Source organism: Taudactylus pleione, unplaced genomic scaffold (assembly GCF_031769625.1).
Source record: "Taudactylus pleione unplaced genomic scaffold, aTauple2 ptg000214l, whole genome shotgun sequence".
Classification (NCBI taxonomy): Eukaryota; Metazoa; Chordata; class Amphibia; order Anura; family Myobatrachidae; genus Taudactylus; species Taudactylus pleione.
The window spans coordinates 13,210,001-13,230,092 of NW_028284616.1; the positions used below are offsets into that span (position 1 = coordinate 13,210,001).

General features: G+C 42.6%; 1 protein-coding gene across 1 annotated transcript in view; it reads left to right on the forward strand.

The window, feature by feature from the left end:
* The window catches only part of SLC5A5 (solute carrier family 5 member 5), a 38,134-nt gene that overhangs the window by 9,763 nt on the left and 8,279 nt on the right, over nucleotides 1-20,092 (forward strand). The window contains exons 7-12 of the mRNA XM_088478551.1: nucleotides 565-694; nucleotides 3,146-3,234; nucleotides 3,324-3,436; nucleotides 7,577-7,647; nucleotides 7,731-7,817; nucleotides 10,873-11,066. Of these exons, the coding sequence (XP_088334677.1) occupies nucleotides 565-694; nucleotides 3,146-3,234; nucleotides 3,324-3,436; nucleotides 7,577-7,647; nucleotides 7,731-7,817; nucleotides 10,873-11,066 (684 nt within the window). The remainder of the gene's footprint in view (nucleotides 1-564; nucleotides 695-3,145; nucleotides 3,235-3,323; nucleotides 3,437-7,576; nucleotides 7,648-7,730; nucleotides 7,818-10,872; nucleotides 11,067-20,092) is intronic.

The following is a 20,092-nucleotide window of genomic DNA, read 5'->3' on the forward strand; positions in this document are numbered from 1 at the left end:
TGCACAGTTAGGGCCGTGGGGGAAATCGAACCCACGACCTCAGTGCTGTGAGGCTGCAATGCTAACCATTACACCGTCTGTGCGGCCCCAGTAATAGTGAATTGATGTGTCTTTGTTTTGTGCATGAGAGCTGTTAAATATGTAAATGTGCTTACTGATCATCAAACAGTTTTATGCATGTTGGAGCGATAGCCACAACTAACCACATGGTAGCATTTCTTGAGCATCTTTGCCTTAAGCATGGATAGCAAATCACACCATCCACGTCTCAAAGAACAATGCAATAATATGTGCTGGTTTAAAGAACTTGCTCTTCACAAAAATTTAAATTTATAAGTGCGTGTGTTCAATTTTTACCCTAAAAGTGAAACATGGGTACCAAAAATAACTGAAATACATATGATAATATCAAAAGGACTAAATTCATATAAATCACTTCAAATCACTTCAAATGTTAAAATCTTGTTAGGTTATAACCTGTCAAGCGTGAAACTATTTTAACACTTCCTCTTCTGTTGCTACTGGTCTTGGTTGATTGCAGCCTAAGAGTTTCTCTTCTCACAGAGCAATCCTGGTGAATCAAGTGGCTCTTTGCGTCATTGTGTCAAGTGCGGTCATCTGTGGCATTGTAATGTTTACATTCTACTCAAAATGTGACCCTCTTCTGGCTGGACATGTCTCTGCTCCTGATCAGGTAGTTATCTTGTCATCCATTTAAGGAGTTAGAGTATAGTGACTTGTTTTGAAAAATGATTTCTACCATAGTGACTTCATTGTATGAGGAATTCTCAGAAATAAAACAATGATTAATTTAACAGGTTAGGTCCATACTTGTATCTATTTTATAAAGTGAGTTAGATTAGTGACTTAACAGAATCTCATTCATGAACATCATAAAACATTTTGAAATGTCTCTGTAGCTACTTGTTTATTGTAGATATTTGTACAAACATGCCAAATAGTTTTGTCTGCAGGTAAAATTAACACAGTCTGTTCATAATAATCTTAGAAGTAAAGTAGGAAAATAAATAATTAAATATGAGAGAGGGAGAGGGAGAGGGAGAGGGAGAGAAGAGAGTTATGTGATGAGTGCTGTGAAGCTAATGCATAGTCCCAATATGAGTCTAAGTTTCTGTTAGTAGTTTAATCCTGCCACCATTGCTTTGCAGGTTTCGGTAGCTGAATTAAATTTTAAAAAGGCAACCTGGGATTTACATGATTAGATATTGTCATGTACTAGGTAAATAAGAATTGCGGCTCAAATGGTATATAAAATTTTGGAGGAGTTTTCACTTCTCCATTAAATCTACTTATCCCCTTAACTAACAGAATGACATGCGCTACACCTTGATATTTACCTTAACATAATATCCTGCATCCCTTTTCCTCCATTGCATTCTTCAGTACTCTTCTTCCTTAATATTTTTTCCTATAACATTATTTTCACCACAAAAAACTAAGGACCTCATTCAGACCCGCTCGCAAGATGTGACTGCTCGTTGGCAAAAAGGGGCCGGATATTGTAATGAAGTGCTTGCACTGCGTCTCGTAAGGACGCCCACTATGTTTTAGCGAGCTACGGCAAAGTGCGCTTGCAAGTGTATAAAGACGCCCCCTTGCCATTCGCAACAGACGTCATCTCCGGGAAATGTATGATTAATCGGGACCATCGTGAGCCATCGGAGCTGGTCGCATCCCTTGGGGTTGCCTTAGCCTGCCGCAAGCACTGCGATCAGTGCTGGCTGAAATACATTCAGGTGACGTGTACAATGACGCTACTTTGCTAATTATGCATGCCCTTTCGGTGGCCTGACACGCCTGCGTTCGCACAACCACTCCCCCGTTCACAAGCACCTTCCCCTGTTACCACCCGCAAACGACGCTATCTGTCACTCAAAGCAGCGACCTGATAGTGGCTTACGAGCTACCAAAATCAGATCACAAGGAATGACTTGCGCACGTGCACTGCGAATTATACGCATGCGCAGATGTGCGAAAATCGCTCCCAGCGAGCAAGCGTGCCTGAGGTCCTAAATAACATTATTTTTGATCTATCCTAAATCCTCCAAGGATTGGGGTCTGGAATATTTTCATAGAGCTCCCTGCCTATGAGCCGTATTCAATTAAAGAAGACCCGCAATACTTTTCAGCCTCCCAGACTTTTCGCCTATATCGTGTGTTTTGTAGGCGGAAAAGTATCGCGCGCGTGCCCGCTTTACCCCATATTCAATATGGAAGTACGCGAAAACGGGACCCGGCGAAACTTCAACAGGCGGAAAGTACTGTCAGATTTGGGGAAATCAGCCTGACACCCCCCAAAAGATGCTCTGACATGGGGGTTAGCTATGGTACCCCCCGATTTGGCTTGCTGAAGGTATTTGGTATTTTTAAACGGGCTCAATAGCGGCTAAATTGCATTTTTGTATACGTGGTGCAGAGTAGTATTCAGGAGGGTTTTTGCATAAAATAACTTTTCCCAGCAAATTTGGGGTACTTGAAAATGGGGGCCAGCATATTTAAAAGTTGCTAAAGTTAAGTTGAAAAAATCATGAAAAATCCACCTGCCGCAAGCACCTGCAATAAAAAAAACACTTGGGGCATACCCTAGAGTCTAGTTCGCTAGTTTTTAACTTTGTCCCCCAACTTTTTTTTTTTTACGCCCCCAAATTCAGGCATTCAGGCAACTGTGTAATTTTGGACACAGTTTACCTTTGGGGGACTGTTTGAAGGCTGCACGGGGGCTCCCGCAACGTTGCACCCCAAAACCCCAATTCTGCACTTTTTTCCGCCTCCTATTCATAGGCGAAACTTTTCTGCTTATTACATTGCATTGAATACGGAATAAAGTCAAAACAGGCGAAAATTATGTCATCGGCGAAAAAGTATCGTGGATACGGACTTTTTGCCTCAAATTGAATACGGGCCTATGTCCCTGTCAATGGTCAATTGTACCAATTGCATGTTCAGGTGCTGTGGTTACACAGTCCTGCTTGCTTACAAGTCCAAGCACAACACTCTAGAGCCAGCATGGTAATAATGACAGGGATCGCAGAGGAGGAATATTTATTTTAAGGATTCCCAGTGTTCGAAACTGGAAAAACCTGACCATGTTATTTATGATCCAGTCTGTTATGTTCTATTATAGTACATTCCATATCTGGTGTTGGAGATATTTGAACAGTATCCAGGTATCCCGGGGCTCTTCCTCGCCAGTGCATACAGCGGGACCCTCAGGTAAAGTGCATTATCAATAATATAAAACACATCTAAAAAATGCTGGTTGTTATGTTCACTAAATCATTGATGTTGTTTTGTCCCTCCAGCACAGCATCTACAAGTATAAATGCAATGGCTGCTGTGACGGTTGAGGACCTTATCAAGCCAAGGATGCCACAGATTTCTATGAAGAACCTGATATTAATTTCAAAGGGTCTTTGTGAGTGTCTCAAAATTACATACAGGTGTATATTTTGAACTGTGGGTGCAAACACGCGTGAGTACAGGGAGAGCATACAACCTCCACACGTATAGTGCTGAAGTTGGAATTTAATCCATGTCCCGATGCTGTACTATAGCAATCCTAACAGGTTCCGCTCAACATGTTGACATGCAGAATGTCCACAATCAATATGTCAACACCAGAATGTTGACATGTTATGAATATCTACATTCAGGATGTATGTCCACGTGTCGACATATGGTATAACATGTCGTCATCCATGTAGTTGTCGACATATAGTAGTGTTGACATGTTAAACATGACGACATTGTGAATGCCGACAGTAACATTGTTGACACATGCAGTTAGGGTTAGTGTTAAGTTGCGATTAGAGTTAGGATGCTACGCACATTGCTACCCAGGAGTATACAGTAGCTCCCAACTGCCCTGATTGAATAGCTTAGCCTTAGTCACTTAAGTTTTTCCAACAAGTACAATTGAAGTTGTCTACTGAATACATCAACACATAATGAACAATGTATTCAAAACGTGTTTTTAATTATGTTTTTATATTCTTTTTCATGCAGTTATCAACAATTCTTTTAACTACTTTCATTTAAATAATGAGCAGTGCTGCGCCCAAATGATTAAATGTGCACAAGAATGAACAAGTGTTTATTGGTAAATGGTGCAGTGCTCTGATGTAATGAAACTCATGTAACACTATGTATTGTCTACTAACATTCACACCTGTGCCAACTATTCCTGATTGCCAGGGATTTCCCCAGTTTGAAAATATTTCTTCCTGTATAGAACACACGTATAGTTCAGTGCTTCTATGTATATTTTTACTTATTCCATTTGTAGATTTTCAGATTATTAATTAAAATATACCAAACAAAGGTAGCATTAGTTTTGAAAACTAAAAGCAGGACAGCTCAGATACCAATAAAATATATCACTAATGCTGGGCATACACTATACAATTATCTGTCAGATATCTGTCCAATCTGGCTGGTTGGAATGAAAACCTGGTAATGTATGGGAGCAAATGACAATCAACCATTTGCTCGCAAAAAAAGTCATGAAGTGTAATACAACTTTTTGTCCACGAGGTGTCACTTTTCCTAAACTACACAGCACATGATGATTCCCATTTCAAAACTGAATTGATTATCTGATATATTACAGATGTATTGTAGTTGTGGGATATATATGGCTTTATTTAGATTATGATGCATTTTGCACAATGAACAAGCAAAAAATAAATAAATTGGACTTATAAGTGTCCAACGCAAAACAAATACTGTTATTAGAGACTAGTTGATGCAGGGCCGTAGCTAGGGTAATGCGGCCAGTGCCATCGCACAGGGCACTACAGGGCACTGGGCACTGTTTGGGCCTGTCAAATTTCTATTCATTATCATACTTGTTTGTAGCTTCCTCTTATTTCATCCCCAGCATCTCCTGGCCTCTCCTAGCTCTTCCCTGGCCCTTCCCCATGAAGCCATGGCCCTTTTTTGGGTGCATTATGCCCCTTTGAAAAATGAGGGGGGTGCCAATGTTCTTTCTGGCACAGGGCACCAAAAAGTCTAGTTACGGCTCTGAGTTGATGTACCAGATATCATCTGGGTAGACGTTAGATATTTACTCTTTCCATTTCCATCTCACCACTCCAATAACATATTAATTATTCACCTCTATAGTAAATGCATCACTGCTATAGTAAGATATTACCTTCTACACCTGTGTACTAACATATTCCACTCCCTCACCTCTGTAGTAACACATTTCCCTCTATCGCCCATGTTGAAACACATTCGACAATCCCAACCCCCCCTCTCAGAAATACAATTCCTCCCTCACCTCTGGAGTAACACATTTATCTCCCTCACCCCTGTAGTAACACATTCCCCTACCTCACCCATGTTGTGACACATTACCTTCCCTCACTATTCAAATAGGGGAGCCACACCAACTGCCAGTGATGTTTGGCAGCACTTGGGGTGACAGGTGGTGTTTTAATATTGACTACCCACAATGAGACAGTCAGGCAGGACATTGCATAGGGGGAGGAAACATTTTAGCCCTTTTCACCCCCTTAGGAGTTGAATTTAAAAAAAAAAACCTTTCTTAGTGACCACCGACAGCATGGAAGGGATATACTCCCTGATTTTCATGTTTCTAAGTCCAGGGGTTTGGGGTGGGTGTTGATGAGTCAGTAAGTCAGTCAGTCAGGACATCTGATTTTATAGATATAGATATGGCCTGACAGTCTTAGTAGCAAATGTGAGTTGCATTACACTATTTATACACGATATAATGTAAATATATATCATATATACAAGAGAATAGTGTTATGCGAGTTATTAATACATTCAAAATCACATTTTCCATATAAAATGTAACGCACTGCAATGTTTACACCTTTAAAAATTCAATTGGAGTTTTCTTTCCCACAGTATTTCAAATGGAAGTGACAAATAAGTGACACCAAAAGGCAGAAGAAAGTGCTGGAGAGGTCTATAACCAAATGGCCATTCAGAATCAGCTAAATAGTGCTACCGTGTCATCCTTCATATCACATACGTTTACACCAGGCTTTTAATACTCACAAAAAATCCTAAAAAGCATATTTGGGGACACATCCAAGTCTCATTAGGTTGTATTGCCATGGGGCATGCTACACTTACATAAGCACACTACACTTACATAAGCACACCAACTTGTGCTTGTCCGCCCGGTTCTGCTTCTCCAGGCATACGATGCTGCAAATTTAAGATACACACAAATCATACTTGCCTACTCTCCCCGAAGTTGCAGTAGGCTCCCACAATTTTGGGTAGCCTTCCTGCACCCCCGAAGAGTGTCCGGATCCCCCACATCCCACACACTTCCTAGTGAAGTGGGCAGGTTGGGGAGATAATTGCTGGGAATCGTGGCTACATATAGAGGAGACGGGGCTAAATTAAACACATCATTCAGCCCCACCCCTTCTTGGTGGTCCCGGGATTTGTGGCAGTTTGCCATGATGGGGGCAGGGCCTTAGAACATAGTAGCCTAGTGCTGATGTGCTGTGTCTTATCTCCGGACCGCCTCCACTGGGCATGCGTGAGATCTCGTAAGCATCACGAGATCTTCCATGCACAGTCCAGAGCCCAGCTGCTGCTGTATGAACGGTCAGTGCCACTGGCCGTTCATACATTGGGTGGCACATCGGTGCGCTATCTTGCAGATAATAACAGGGGGCGCAGAGCACCCGTGTCATTTAACACCCAACCCTACATTAATACATGGGGGAGAAACGTACAGTATCAGTGCACATAACATGCACTAATACCACTAATTCCCCATATAGCCCCTTCATACATCTCCACTCTCTTACTGAAGAAAGGGAAATGTCATAAGGGAATTGCAGAGAATAAAATAGTGAGCTTCAACTCTTTCAATCATCTACTTATGGAAGTTAGTTTTGAGATACAAAAATTCTTGTACAAATACTACAAACTATAACAAGCAGAAATTTGGGCATGTAGCCTTTTTACATAGTAAGAAATGTGAACTGAGATAGAAATGTGTGACTTCAGTCCCATCTAGTATAGATCTTTTCCATTCTACTTCTCAAACACTGCTAATAAAGACTCATTTATTTATTTTGATGACAATGCTTTATATGTAAGCATATCTCATAAGAACCTTCTGTATGAAGTACATCTGGAATATGTAAACTTGTTTTGCCTATGGATCGGTTTTTCCCCCTTTTGTTAGGGGCTGATTAATGTGTCACTGAATATTTTGTGACAGTATTTTTAGCATCGAACCTTTAAAGAAATGGCCAAGATTTCATTCATTTGTCTTGTATTATTATCAAAGATAACAAAACAAACAACATCACTAAACATGCAGAATTTATAACAATCTGAATCTATTTATATATAGATAGATAAAAGTCCATGAAAGATGATGTTTGTCCATGAAAGATGACATTTTGGCTCTTTCTGAAACCCGATTTTTGGCGGGAAACATCCGAATTTGGCGGGAAAATCCAAACTACTCTGAGCCTGTACATCTATATATAATATACATGCTTATAATACACGTTTACATGAGTGACTGATTCCCCTCTCTGTTCCTCAGCTCTGCTTTATGGGTGCGTGTGTATTATGGTTGCTGCCTTATCATCATTTCTCGGTGGTGGCGTGCTTCAGGTACTTGTAGTGCACTGTGGAGAAATATGGTGAATTCATTTAACTATTCATCTTCTAACCATTGGTTTCTCTCTCTTGCACAGGGCTCCTTTACGATAATGGGAGTGCTCAGCGGCCCACTGCTTGGGGCATTTATGCTGGGAATGCTTACCACTTCTTGCAACACTCCTGTAGGTCTACATTCCCTATAATTTGTTTAATGTGGCATAAGAATAGCTTTCAATGTACGTGTTGCTCTGTCTGGGTAATAACTATATAAATATTAACAGAGGCGTATTAAGAGAAGAGGGGGCCCGTGTGCACTCCCCTTGCGGGGCACCCTTCTCTCTCCCCTGTGGCCAACAGCCGGCTGAAGCAGCTAGCCAGTCACCGGAGCCTTAGTAGACTCCGGGCACTAGCGCGTGCCCGGAGTCTACTGCGCATGCGCAGAACGCTGAAAAAATGCTGTGGTGGCCATTTTCTGGCGTTCTGTGCATGCGCAGTAGACTCGGGTGTCAGCGCTGCTCAGAACACCGGACGCGGTACCACGGACAGGTAAGTTTAAAATAATATGGGTGCAGTGTGTGCGGTGCAGGGCCCCCCTGGACCCGGGAGCCAGTGTGCCCCATACACACTGCACCCATTATAGATACGCCACTGAATATTAAGCATCTGTCACAAGCAATATTTATCCAGATGCCATTGGTGCACTTATAAATCTGTACTCCCCTTTCCCTGTCTAGTACTTCATGCTAAAATGTCTTAGATATTATATAATGTGCATTTAATTTATATTTAGAGCCGCCAGAAGACAGCAAATGTTACAGATATATCTAAAAAGTTGAACAAGGTAGAATACCTTGTTCAACTTTTTCGATGTTTGAACACAAACATTATGTTACAGCAGTAACATAATGTTTAATATAGTATATGCAGTCTATTAATAAACATATTGGTATATTGTTGTCGTGTGGAGAGATGCTCAAAAAATTGTAAACATGTTCCAAAAGTGCAATTGAAATTATCCCGCCTAACGGCCACAAACATGTTGGTGGTCAATAAACTGTAATCTAAATGCTGTGGGGAAGATGTATTCTTGGAGAAAGATAAAGTGTCATTTTTCAAACACAGCCTCTAAAATGACAGTTAGGATCTGATTGGTTGGTACATTCTCTCTCTCCAATTTATCTCTCTCCAAGGATTAATACATCTCCCCCTTAATGTGGTTCGAAATTTGCAAAGGTTTGCTGTTTGTGTTTGAAGTTTACTTTTTTCATTGGCAACTAGTATTTAATAAAATAGTAGTTAAATAGTATTTTTTATTCATGAAAAAATAGTTTAGCATTATTTTATTTACATTTTTTTTTTTGCCAACACTATTGTGTTTGTGTTCAAAGTTCACCAGCCAAGGTTCACCATTCACAATATAAAAACAAACGGTATGAAATCTAGCTTGAAATGTGCAAAATGGCTTGTTTGTGTGCAAACTAGTTCAAACATTGTCAAATTGGCTTGATCGTGATAAAATTTCCGAAAAGTTAGATTCTTTTTATTGATTCCAGTAAAATTAAACATTTTAGAACCAATTCATCAAAGTAGTACAAGAATCAAAAAGCTATTATTTTAGGCATCTTTAGTTGTATGCAGATGTCAACTGCTAACTATAACCTAATTGGATACATGACAACATAGGATAACCACGTTTGAAACCCAATATCACATGGTTAGATTTCCAGGTGAACTAAACCTTTTTGAAATCAGATGGGGACTGATGTAAATATTTTGGGTATATAATAAAAAGAACCCATTACTTTGATAAATGGTATAAGATTAAACACAATAGACCTTGTTTGATTCTTAAATATAATTGGTATATCTATAATTGGACTGTAAAGTGTATTGGGGATACCTACCTGAGATTAGAGTGCAGTAATATGTCTGTATACAACAGAAACGGGTGCTGCAGTGGTAAACAAAGAAAACTGTACTATACTACATGGGGTTTGCTTTTCAATCCTGTGACAAAGCAGTGATAACAAACTTTGAGAGTCTGCACTTGCTGTAATTTGCCAGAAATCCATAATTTCCAATATAGATATACACCCAACAACAGACATAGAAAGGTTAATCTGTCACTCACAACGTATGCCTAATATACAGTACTTTGAGGATTACTACCTAGCCATTCTTAAGGGGCCTATCCATTAGGCGACCTGAAAAACTGAACGTCTAGAGTTCAGTCCTTCAGGTCGCCGGGTGCAGTGACCGCACTGAACGTCATTCAGTGCAGGAGACCGACCTCCTATCTGTGAACATGTGAACCTGACGCTCGTCGTCAGGTTGACGAGCATGTTCCACAGATAGTCGGGGTCGGCAAGGACCCAGCGTGCACGCACACCGCTGGTCCTTGCCGGCTATCTATTAGACGACTTTCTGAACGTTCCGACCAAAACCTCCTGGTTTTGGTTTTGGTCGGATCGTTCAAAAAGTCGACTAATGGATAGGCCCCTTAAGATTGCTACTGAGGAGTATATTAAACAGAGATAAGTCATCCTATTTAACAAGCCAACAGGAAGCGATAGTTATCACCAGAGATCGCAGGCTATAACCTTCGCCATCTGCCTCTGTGGACAGCTTCCCCATGCTTGGCAATTTAACATGGACATCACTGGACAAATATTGCCTACTGTCCTCATTCCGCCATTGCTGTATAAGGATGGTCATAGCGAGAACCAATATGAAAAAATTCTCTGTTATTAAAAGTTAAAAAAATATGTTATAATTATATATTTTTTGTAACTTTTTAGAAAGGTTTTTTTTTTTATATATTTCTATCTTTAAATAAATCTGCAACTAGAAGTCCACGCTTCCAGTGCAGTGTCCACATTGGAACTGGCAAAGACATTTCACTCATGCGTATAATGATCCAGACTGGTCGCTTTAAGTTCCTTGTTACCACTATCAATGCTGCGTTGTTAAATGTTTCTTAATAAATTGCAATGATAACTGATTTCCTATCAGTACTATTTCTTTTAAAGTGTCAGTCACATGGGTGATTCTGAGCTCAGAGAAAATATCAAAGCAAAGAGTGTTTCAAAAAAGGAAGAAGACAAAAAAATAGATTATTATACAGAGAGTTTGGTCAATACAGTATGTGTAGCTTTACATATTATTGATATGCAATTTGGAACCATGCTATACATAAATATTCTCTGCGTGTTCTCATTACCTTTTTCCTGTCCTCAGGGTGTGTTTTCAGGTCTGGCCGTGGGCTTTTGCCTGTCTCTTTGGGTAGCTGTTGGAGGTACCCTTTATCCACCAACCCCAGAAATAATGGGAGTTCTGCCCATCTATGCAGAACACTGTCCTCTTTATAACTCTAGCCAAGGGATCATCTATGGCCCACCTCCTCCACTAAACGTTACTGCTACTCTATACAGGTAAGTGATGCAATAACAGCATCAACATTTTCAATCAATGCAGTCTGAAGTAACCACTATAAATCTTGCTGCCAATGCATACAAGGCAAAGGTTGGAAAGAGAAGTCTATATGATAAATTATATATACACTTCAAAGCATTCAGAAGTTGATTGTGCTATAGGCTATTACAGATAATTTAAAGAACAAGAGGTCATATACTGAAGAGGATAAGCTGAGCAGTAAAGGTACCTAGGGGCCCATTTATTATCAAATATTTGTGGCATATTCCCCGAAAACACCTGTTTTCAGGGAATACTCACCATTATTTAGTATCCCCTGAATATATGAAGGAGGGATAGAAGCAGATACCTCCATTTCTGCCAACAGCCGCAACCCTATGGGGGATGCGATGCTGTCAGATTTACCAAGTTCCGGAATTCTGGTACTTGGTCCTCACAGCATACGGCATATGAATATGGCGTTAGCCCATGTGCTACACATCACAATACTAGCCGAGCTGCTCCATATGTAAAAAAAAATGTTGAACATGTGTTTCGTTCTGCACAAATTCCATCCTAAACACATGGAACAGTTTCTATTTAAACAGAGAAAAAGGGGTTGATTTATGGACAGTTGCCAAAATAGCTAGTAGCAATTTCCTGCTGCTGTTTTCTATTCCGTGGGTAATATTCCATAGACTGCACATTAGGGTGTGAGAGGAATATAATATACGAGAGTGGTTCAATAAATATGATAACAAGACCTCTCACATGTGAAATGTTCTCTATTTCATTCTAATTTCCCACCAGGCCAGAGTAGGTAGACCACTGCTTCCCCTCCCAGCCATTAGACTGTGCCTCATATCAGTCATACTGTCCCAACATCCTTTGTAAGATGGCGGGCTGGCGGAAACATGGTCAAACATTGAGGTGCGTGGTGTGATCAGATTTCTGCGTCTAAAGGGCACATCAGCAGCTGAAATTCATCGCCAACTTATTGAGGTGTAATAACTTATTGAGTGGTAATAACGTTATGTCATGAAAACAGGTTTTCATATGGCACTGCGTTTGATAACGGCAGGACAGACGTTCAAAATAAGCAGCGATCCAACCAGCCAAGCTTGTCCTCCACAGATGACAATTTGTGCTGCATTCAAGGTCTGATTCAGGAGGACAGACACATTTGAGTTAGTGATATTGCTGACGAACTGAACATCTCAGTGGGTACTGTGCACAACATCACTCATGAGCAACTGGGGTACAGGAAAATTGTTCACGCTGGGTACCGAGGCAACTCACAGAAGTTCACAAAACCAATAGGATGGGATTGTCTCTCGTGCACTTGACACGGTATCCTTGAGGAAGAAGTGCAGTTCTTGCAGCGTATTGTTACAGGCGATGAAATGTGGGTGCATCATGTGACACCGGAGACAAAAGCAAGCATTCATGATCTAGAAACAGCCATCATCCCCACATTCAAAGAAATTCATAACAACTCCATCAGCAAAGAAGGTCATGGTGACAATGTTTTGGGCTACAAGGGAATTGCTTCTTGTTGATTTCCTCGCCAAGGGAGATACTGTGAATGCTGTCCGCTGTTGTGACACATTGAGCCAATTGCGGAGGGCAATTCGTCGAAAACAACCTGGGTTGCTGCGAACAGGTGTTGTATTGCTGCACTATAACGCCAGGCCACACTCAGCCGATCGCATGCGTGAGTTTTTACAGCGCTACCTGTCAGGTTGTGGCCTAGGATCGGCCGTTATTCACCTCAGCACTGGCTTCAACTGATCTCTAGAGCGGTCAGATGCCAAGTGCGGCAGCAAGTGACATGCTAAGGATTATACCTGGGGTCTGCTAGGACATCCATGTGCTCGCTCCATAATGTGGCTTTTGCAGTTACCGTCATGGATGCAGCCATGACAGTCTGTTTTCACCTGACTAACCCTTTACCCAATGGCAGCGTTGGTTGCGGTCAGCTTACAGTGTCCTCCAATGGACTGCTATCTTAGGGTGTATAACCAAGCTCTGGATAACAGGAAGTTGCCTGTACAATGTCATTGCTTCCAGTGTTAACTTGCTGTTGTAGCGGTCCAGGTTCCAAGCTCCGTTCCTTCTAGTGACTTGTTCCTAGTGTTTTCCACGGTGTGTGTACTCAGAACGTCTTCTGAGTACAATCTATTAAGAGTCATCTTCTGTGCTAGCTCCGCGGCTGAAACCTCAGCGTGTGTACTGAGTTCATCATTCAAGTACCATCTTGTGATACCATTCTCCGGTGCTGCGTCTGAGGCCACAGTGTGTGTACTTAGTACATCATTCAAGTACCATTTCGTGATACCATTCTCCTGTGTCAGTGCTGCATCTAAAGTGCCAGCATTGCAAAATAAACCACTAAGTGTGTTCTCTGTACATCACTTCAGTACAGTCATCCAATATATTTCTCCTGTGCTTGCCCTGTGGTAGTGTTCTTCCATTTTTTCCCACTAGTGCCAGATACCTGACCAAAGGGCCGCGACCTGCGTACTAGATGCAGCTTAAGCCCAAATCCCGTTTGGAGGGGTCACTGGTGAACACCTCCCAGTAGGTTAGACTCTGCACCTTTGGTCAGGTCTCGCCAACATCCGCTACTGGTGGATGAGGAAGACACTAATCCAGGCCCCTCGCCTCCTGTTCTCTCCTCAACCTAGGCCCACGTCTTCTAATCTCGTGGTGGAGAATCATCTTAGCCAGAGCGTGACAAGCTACCATCGGGAGGTACTGAACCATCCTCCCTACAGTCCTAATGTGACATAGAGTGATTCCATCTCTTTGGACTATTGAAGAAGCACCTGGGTGGCAGGCGATTTGCAACCGATGGAGAAGATCAGGAAGCCTCCATGTCCTGGCTTGGGGCGCTTGACACTGATTTCTTCTATACTGGGATAGATGCCTTGATGTATCATTGGAACAAATGCTTAGACAAGCATGGCGACTATGTAGAATAATAATCTGAACCAAGGCCATACTAATGATTACACATGTTACCTTATTTATTGAACCAACTTCGCAAAACATGATAATTTAGGAATCAGCAGATCTGTGTCCAGAATCTCCTGATAGATGTACACTCCTACAGACAATGGTCCTGATTCAAAGCCACTCGCTGCTGGCGGCTGCTCGCAGGTCTTAGGGCATGAGTGGTCCCCGGTGATGTCAATAGTTGTGGAAAGGGTACAGGTAGTCCCTATAATGAGTATATAAAACATTTCTGCATAAAACACCACCAGGAGAAGCTTAATGGAGGTGTCCAAGGCATGAATTAAAGTCATCAGCCTAATCATTAGGTAATTGATTCAGCCAATCTGAGTTTGTTATTTCATATACATTTACAAACTAAAGGTCCTTTTCATGCAAAATCCTTATGCGCAAGTAAAAAAGGCAAGGTCTGAAAGAGGTAAAGTAATTTTGGAAACTGTTTACTATTTTTACCATTTTAAGTAAGTTAGCTCTACCCACATAGGATAAACAATAAGACCCCTATCCTTGTATCTCCGCTTCTACCCTGGAAATCGCCATAGTAACATTTAAGTACTACAAAAGTACTTGTGTTTTTTATATATGTATACATAATTTTCCAAGTGATCCTGATGATGTGTCTATCTCAGGGTGGGCATTTAGAGCCTTCCTCAAAAACAAGGAAGTTAATTTGTCAAAATTTACAACTGCAAATGAATGGAGTCTAGTGAGCAAAGGAAGGATGAGCTATTCTGGATTAGACTAGTAAATCATGACATTGGGCCTGATTCAGGTTGGATCGCCACTGCGATTACACACGCTATCGGACGATTGTTGCGTTCTGAGCATGCATATGCATCGCAGTGCATGTGTGCGAACCAGCCACTGCGATTGGGACTGCAATCGCAGTGACTACGCAGACCCATCGCAGAGTGATTGATAAGAAGTACCATTTGTGGGAGGTGATTGGGGTGGTCGGCGAAATGCAGGCGTGCCAGTGCGTTTGAACGCCGTTGCAGGGGTGTGCATAAATTATCCACTGCGATGGCATACACAGCTTGAGCTCTCACTGCATACCGGAAGATTAGCAGTAAGGTCAGTAAGGTCAGAGCTTGTGCAAGTGTGCGCGAGGCACAGATTGTACCCACTGTTACCAATGCTTTTGAGGTCTTGCTAAGTATTACAGTGTAAGGTAAGGTAAAGTGAGTGTTCTTATGTTGTGCTGTGATGGCACAGCGATCACATTGGATTAGCATGCTATCGCAGTGAGACTGCGTGCGTAATCGCAGCCGCGATCGCAGTTGCGATACAACCTGAATCAGGCCCATTGTCAGCAAAAGCTGATATCCTCAACTCTTCGTCAGCCACTGGAAGGAACTTCAACGCCCAATTGCGCTACAAAACTACAGTATAAACATGTAGTCCAAAAGCAGATAGAACAACCTTGGGACATATTGATCTTCCCACCTATAAGGCCATTAATCCAATCACTTTAAAAAAATTAAAATATATATATATTTTTTATGCATCCTCTTAAAAAAAAATTCAATAATAATAATTAATTAGAATTATGTGTAAAAACAGAATAAAAGTCTTCATACACAATTTTGATAAGGCATTAAAAATACTTTAAAACAAAGCAGGCTATTATTTCCGTTTCTTGCATGCACTCATCAAATCAAATCAACTGCCCCCTGTATGATTTTAAGGAAAAGTGGCTGTAGGCACTATTTATTGGGTGTGGATTAACAGAAAAACAAAAATCAAATGTTGAAATTTCTGTGTCAACCATTTTCATGTCGACCTTTTGACCCTGTCGACCATTTGTACCTGTCGACCTTCTTACATGTCAACCTTTAGTGTGTCGACCTTTTGTCCCTGTTGTCCTTTTGTCCCAGTCGATCTATTGACTGTCAAACATCTGGTGTCTATCAAGACATTGTCAACCTTTTTACTATCTATCTATAGTCCAGAACCCCTATTTATTGCATTCGGGTGCACACATTCAGGCAAGTATTTTACGCATGTTTTGGTATTTATGTTAATTTTAATTCATCTCATAATGTAATAGTTTCAGAACTGGTACCAATATTGGCTTATTATGTTATGGTATAGCAACATCCAGATCTTCTGATCTCCATAAGAAATAACTATATATTTTTGAGCAATACAAGCTTTCTTTAATAGCAAAACAAATAATATAAGACAGAGGTAGTAGATATCTAGAAAGCAGAACAGTGCGCTGTCAGTTGCTCCCAATATCAACTGTATCTGTGGCAGTTCACAAGAGGATTCTGGGCTTGATTCAGAGCCGTACGCTATTTGCGGACGGTCGTTCTGAAAAAGGGGCTGGCTATTTAAATTAAGTGCTCGCTCTTTGCGGTCTGTTGACGCCTCTAAGTCTGAACGAGCGAACAAAACCTGCGGCCGCTATTTTGATAAAGACGCCCCCTGGCCGCTCGCATCCTACGTCATCTCTGCTATTTATTTGATTAATCGAGTACATCGAAAGGCGTCTGAACTGCTTGCAGTGCTTGTGGTTGAATTTTCCTACCGCAATCATGCGAGCAGTTCAGGCTAACAAACAACCAAGTGACGTGGTCGATGACGCTGCTTTGTTAATTATGCACACCCTTAAAACGCCCGTTTTGACATTTTGGCACGCCTGTGTTCGGATCTCCACTCCCCGTTTTCAAGCACCTTCCCCTGTTACCACCCACGAACGCCTCATTCTGTCACTCAAATTATCAGGCATTCGCTATTTTGCGAGCACATGCATTTCAACCGCACTGACTGGTTCGCGCATGCGTATTATGAGCCGTACGCATGCGCAGTTGTGCGAACATCGCTCGGAGCTTACGAGCGGCTCTGAATCAGGCCATCTGTACCCCACACTCGAAAGACAAAAATAAAACAAAGTAAAGCGTTCAGACTGACACAGTTGATTAGTTTAATTCATTAAAAAATATATATTAGTAAACATAAAACAGTAAATTCCAATCTCCGTTCTATAGTCTAATATTTGTATCCTAGAAAGACACTGGACCTCATTCAGAGTCGGTGGAAGCGGCCGCACGGTCGTATAGAAAAAGGGTCCGGATATGCAAATGATGCACACGCTAAGGTCGGATCGTTAGCTGGCCGACCAAGGGGTGGATGCGGTTGGATCGCTAAAAATTAGGGGTGTGCACCGGCCACTTTTCGTGTTTTGTGTTTTGGTTTTGGATCTGGATCTTTCTTCGTGTTTTGGATCTGGATTGGTTTTGCCAAAACCACCTTTCCGTGTTTTGGGTTCTGGGTTTTGTGTTTTGGATCTGGATTTTTTTGAAAAAAAGCATAAAAACAGCTAAAATCACAGAATTTGTAGGTTTTTCTGCTCCTATGCTATTATTAACCTCAATAACCTTAATTTCCACTCATTTCCAGTCTATTCTGAACACCTCACAATAGTGTTTTTATGTCCAAAAGGTTGCACCGAGGTAGCTGGATGACTATGCTAAGCGACACGAGTGGGCGGCACAAACACGTGACCCATCTAGGCGTGATACTGCAGTGGCAGACAGGATGGCAGTTTGAAAAACTAGGCCCCAAACTGTACATAATGCAAAGAAAAAAAAGAGGTGCAAGATGGAATTGTCCTTGGGCCCTCCCACCCACCCTTATGTTGTATAAACAGGACATGCACACTTTAACAAACCAATCATTTCAGCGCCAGGGTCTGCCACACAACTGTGGCTGAAATGATTGGTTCGTTTGGGCCCCCACAAAACAAGCTGGCAATTAATCTGTCCCTGCACAAACTGGCTCTACGGAGGCAAGATGTCATCCTCATCCTCCTCATCCATCGATTCCTCACCCTCTTCAGTGTGTACATCCTCATCCTCACAGAGTATTAACTCGTCCCCACTGGAATCCACCACCACAGGTCCCTCTGTACGTTCTGGAGGCTGGTCTCCCTGGAAGAGCTGATAATTCATTTTGATGAACATCATCTTCTCCACATTCTGTGGAAGCAACCTCCTACGCCTTTCGCTGACAAGGTTCCCGGCTGCACTAAACACTCTTTCGGAGTACACACTGGAGGGGGGGCAACTCAGGTAAAATAGAGCCAGTTTGTACAGGGGCCTCCAAATTGTCTCTTTTTCCTGCCAGTACAGGTATGGACTGTCTGACATGCCTACTTGGATGCTGTCACCGATGTAATCCTCCACCATTCTGTCAATGGTGACAGTAACATATGCAGTGACAGTAGACATGTCAGAAATTGTTGCCAGGTCCTTCAGTCCGGACCAGATGTCCAAACTTGGTCCTGCCTGCCCTGCATCACCGCCAGCGGGTTGCTTAGGATACCTAAGTTTTTTCCTGGCAGCCCCAGTTGCGGGAGAAAATGAAGAAGGAGCTGTTGATGTGTCACGTTCCGCTTCAGCTGACAGTGTGTTCACCAGCAGGTCTTTGCACCTCTGCAGGCTTGTGTCGGCCGGAAAGAGAGACACCACATAGGCTTTAAACCTAGGATCGAGCACGGTGGCCAAAATGTAGTGGTCTGATTTCAACAGATTGACCACCCTGGAATCCTGGCAAAGCGAATGAAGGGCTTCATCCACAAGTCCCACATGCCGAGCGGAATCGCTCCGTCTTAGCTCCTCCTTCACTTTCTCCAGCTGCTTCTGCAAAAGCCTGATGAGGGGAATGACCTGACTCAAGCTGGCAGTGTCTGAACTGACTTCACGTGTGGCAAGTTCGAAGGGCTGGAGAACCTTGCACAACACGGAAATCATTCTCCACTGCGCTTGAGTCAGGTGCATACCCCCTCCATTGCCTATGTCATAGGTGGATGTATAGGCTTGTATGGCCTTTTGCTGCTCCTCCATCCTCTGAAGCATATAGAGGGTTGAGTTCCACCGCGTCACAACCTCTTGCTTCAGGTGATGGCGGGGCAGGTTCAAGAGTGTTTGCTGGCGCTCCAGTCTTCGGCACGCAGTCGCTGAATGGCGAAAGTGGCCAGAAATTTTTCGGGCCACCCAAAGTGTCTCCTGCACGCCCCTGTCGCTTTTCAGAAAATTCTGCACCACCAAGTTTATTGTGTGAGCAAAACATGGGACGTGCTGGAATTTGCCCAGATGTAATGCCCGCACAATATTGGTGGCGTTGTCAGATATCACAAATCCCCAGGAGAGTCTAAGTGGGGTAAGCCACTGGGCGATGATTCCCTCAGTTTCTCTTAGAGGTTGTCAGCGGTGTGCCTCTTACTGAAACCGGTGATACACAGCGTAGCCTGCCTTGGAACGAGCTGGCGTTTCTGAGATGCTGCGACTGGTGACGCTGCTGCTGTTGCTGCGTAAGGTGATACATCTACCCAGTGGGCTGTCACAGTCATATAGTCCTTAGTCTGCCCTGTTCCACTTGTCCACATGTCCGTGGTTAAATGGACATTGGGTACAACGGCATTTTTCAGGACACTGAGGACACTTTTTCTGACGTTTCTGTACAGTCTCGGTATCGCCTGCCTAGTGAAGTGGAATCTAGACGGGATTTGGAACCGGGGACACACTACCTCCATCAATTGTCTAAATCCCACTGCACTAATGGCGGATACCGGACGCATGTCTAACACCAACATAGCAGTCAAGGCCTCAGTTATACGTTTTGCTTCAGGATGACTGCTGTCGTACTTCATCCTCCTCGCTAAGGACTGTTGGAGGGTCAATTGTTTAGTAAAAGTAGTGGTGTTCCTACTTCCTCTCTGGGATGATGAACGACTCCCAGCAGCAGCAACAGCAGCAGCGGCAGCAGGAGGCATAGCAATGCAGGATCCTCGGAGGAATCCGGGATAGGAGAGTCAGTCATGCCAGTGACATGGCCTGCAGGACTACTTCCGATCCTGACTAAGGAGGAAATTGACGAGGAGGGAGTTGATGGTGTGGTTTGCAGGCGCTTGGATACAACAGGACAACGGGATTTAGGTGTCCCTGGACTGCTTACGGTCTTAGCCAAAGTTTCTGAACTTGACAGTAACTTATTATGAACGCGCTGCAGGTGCCGTATAAGGGAG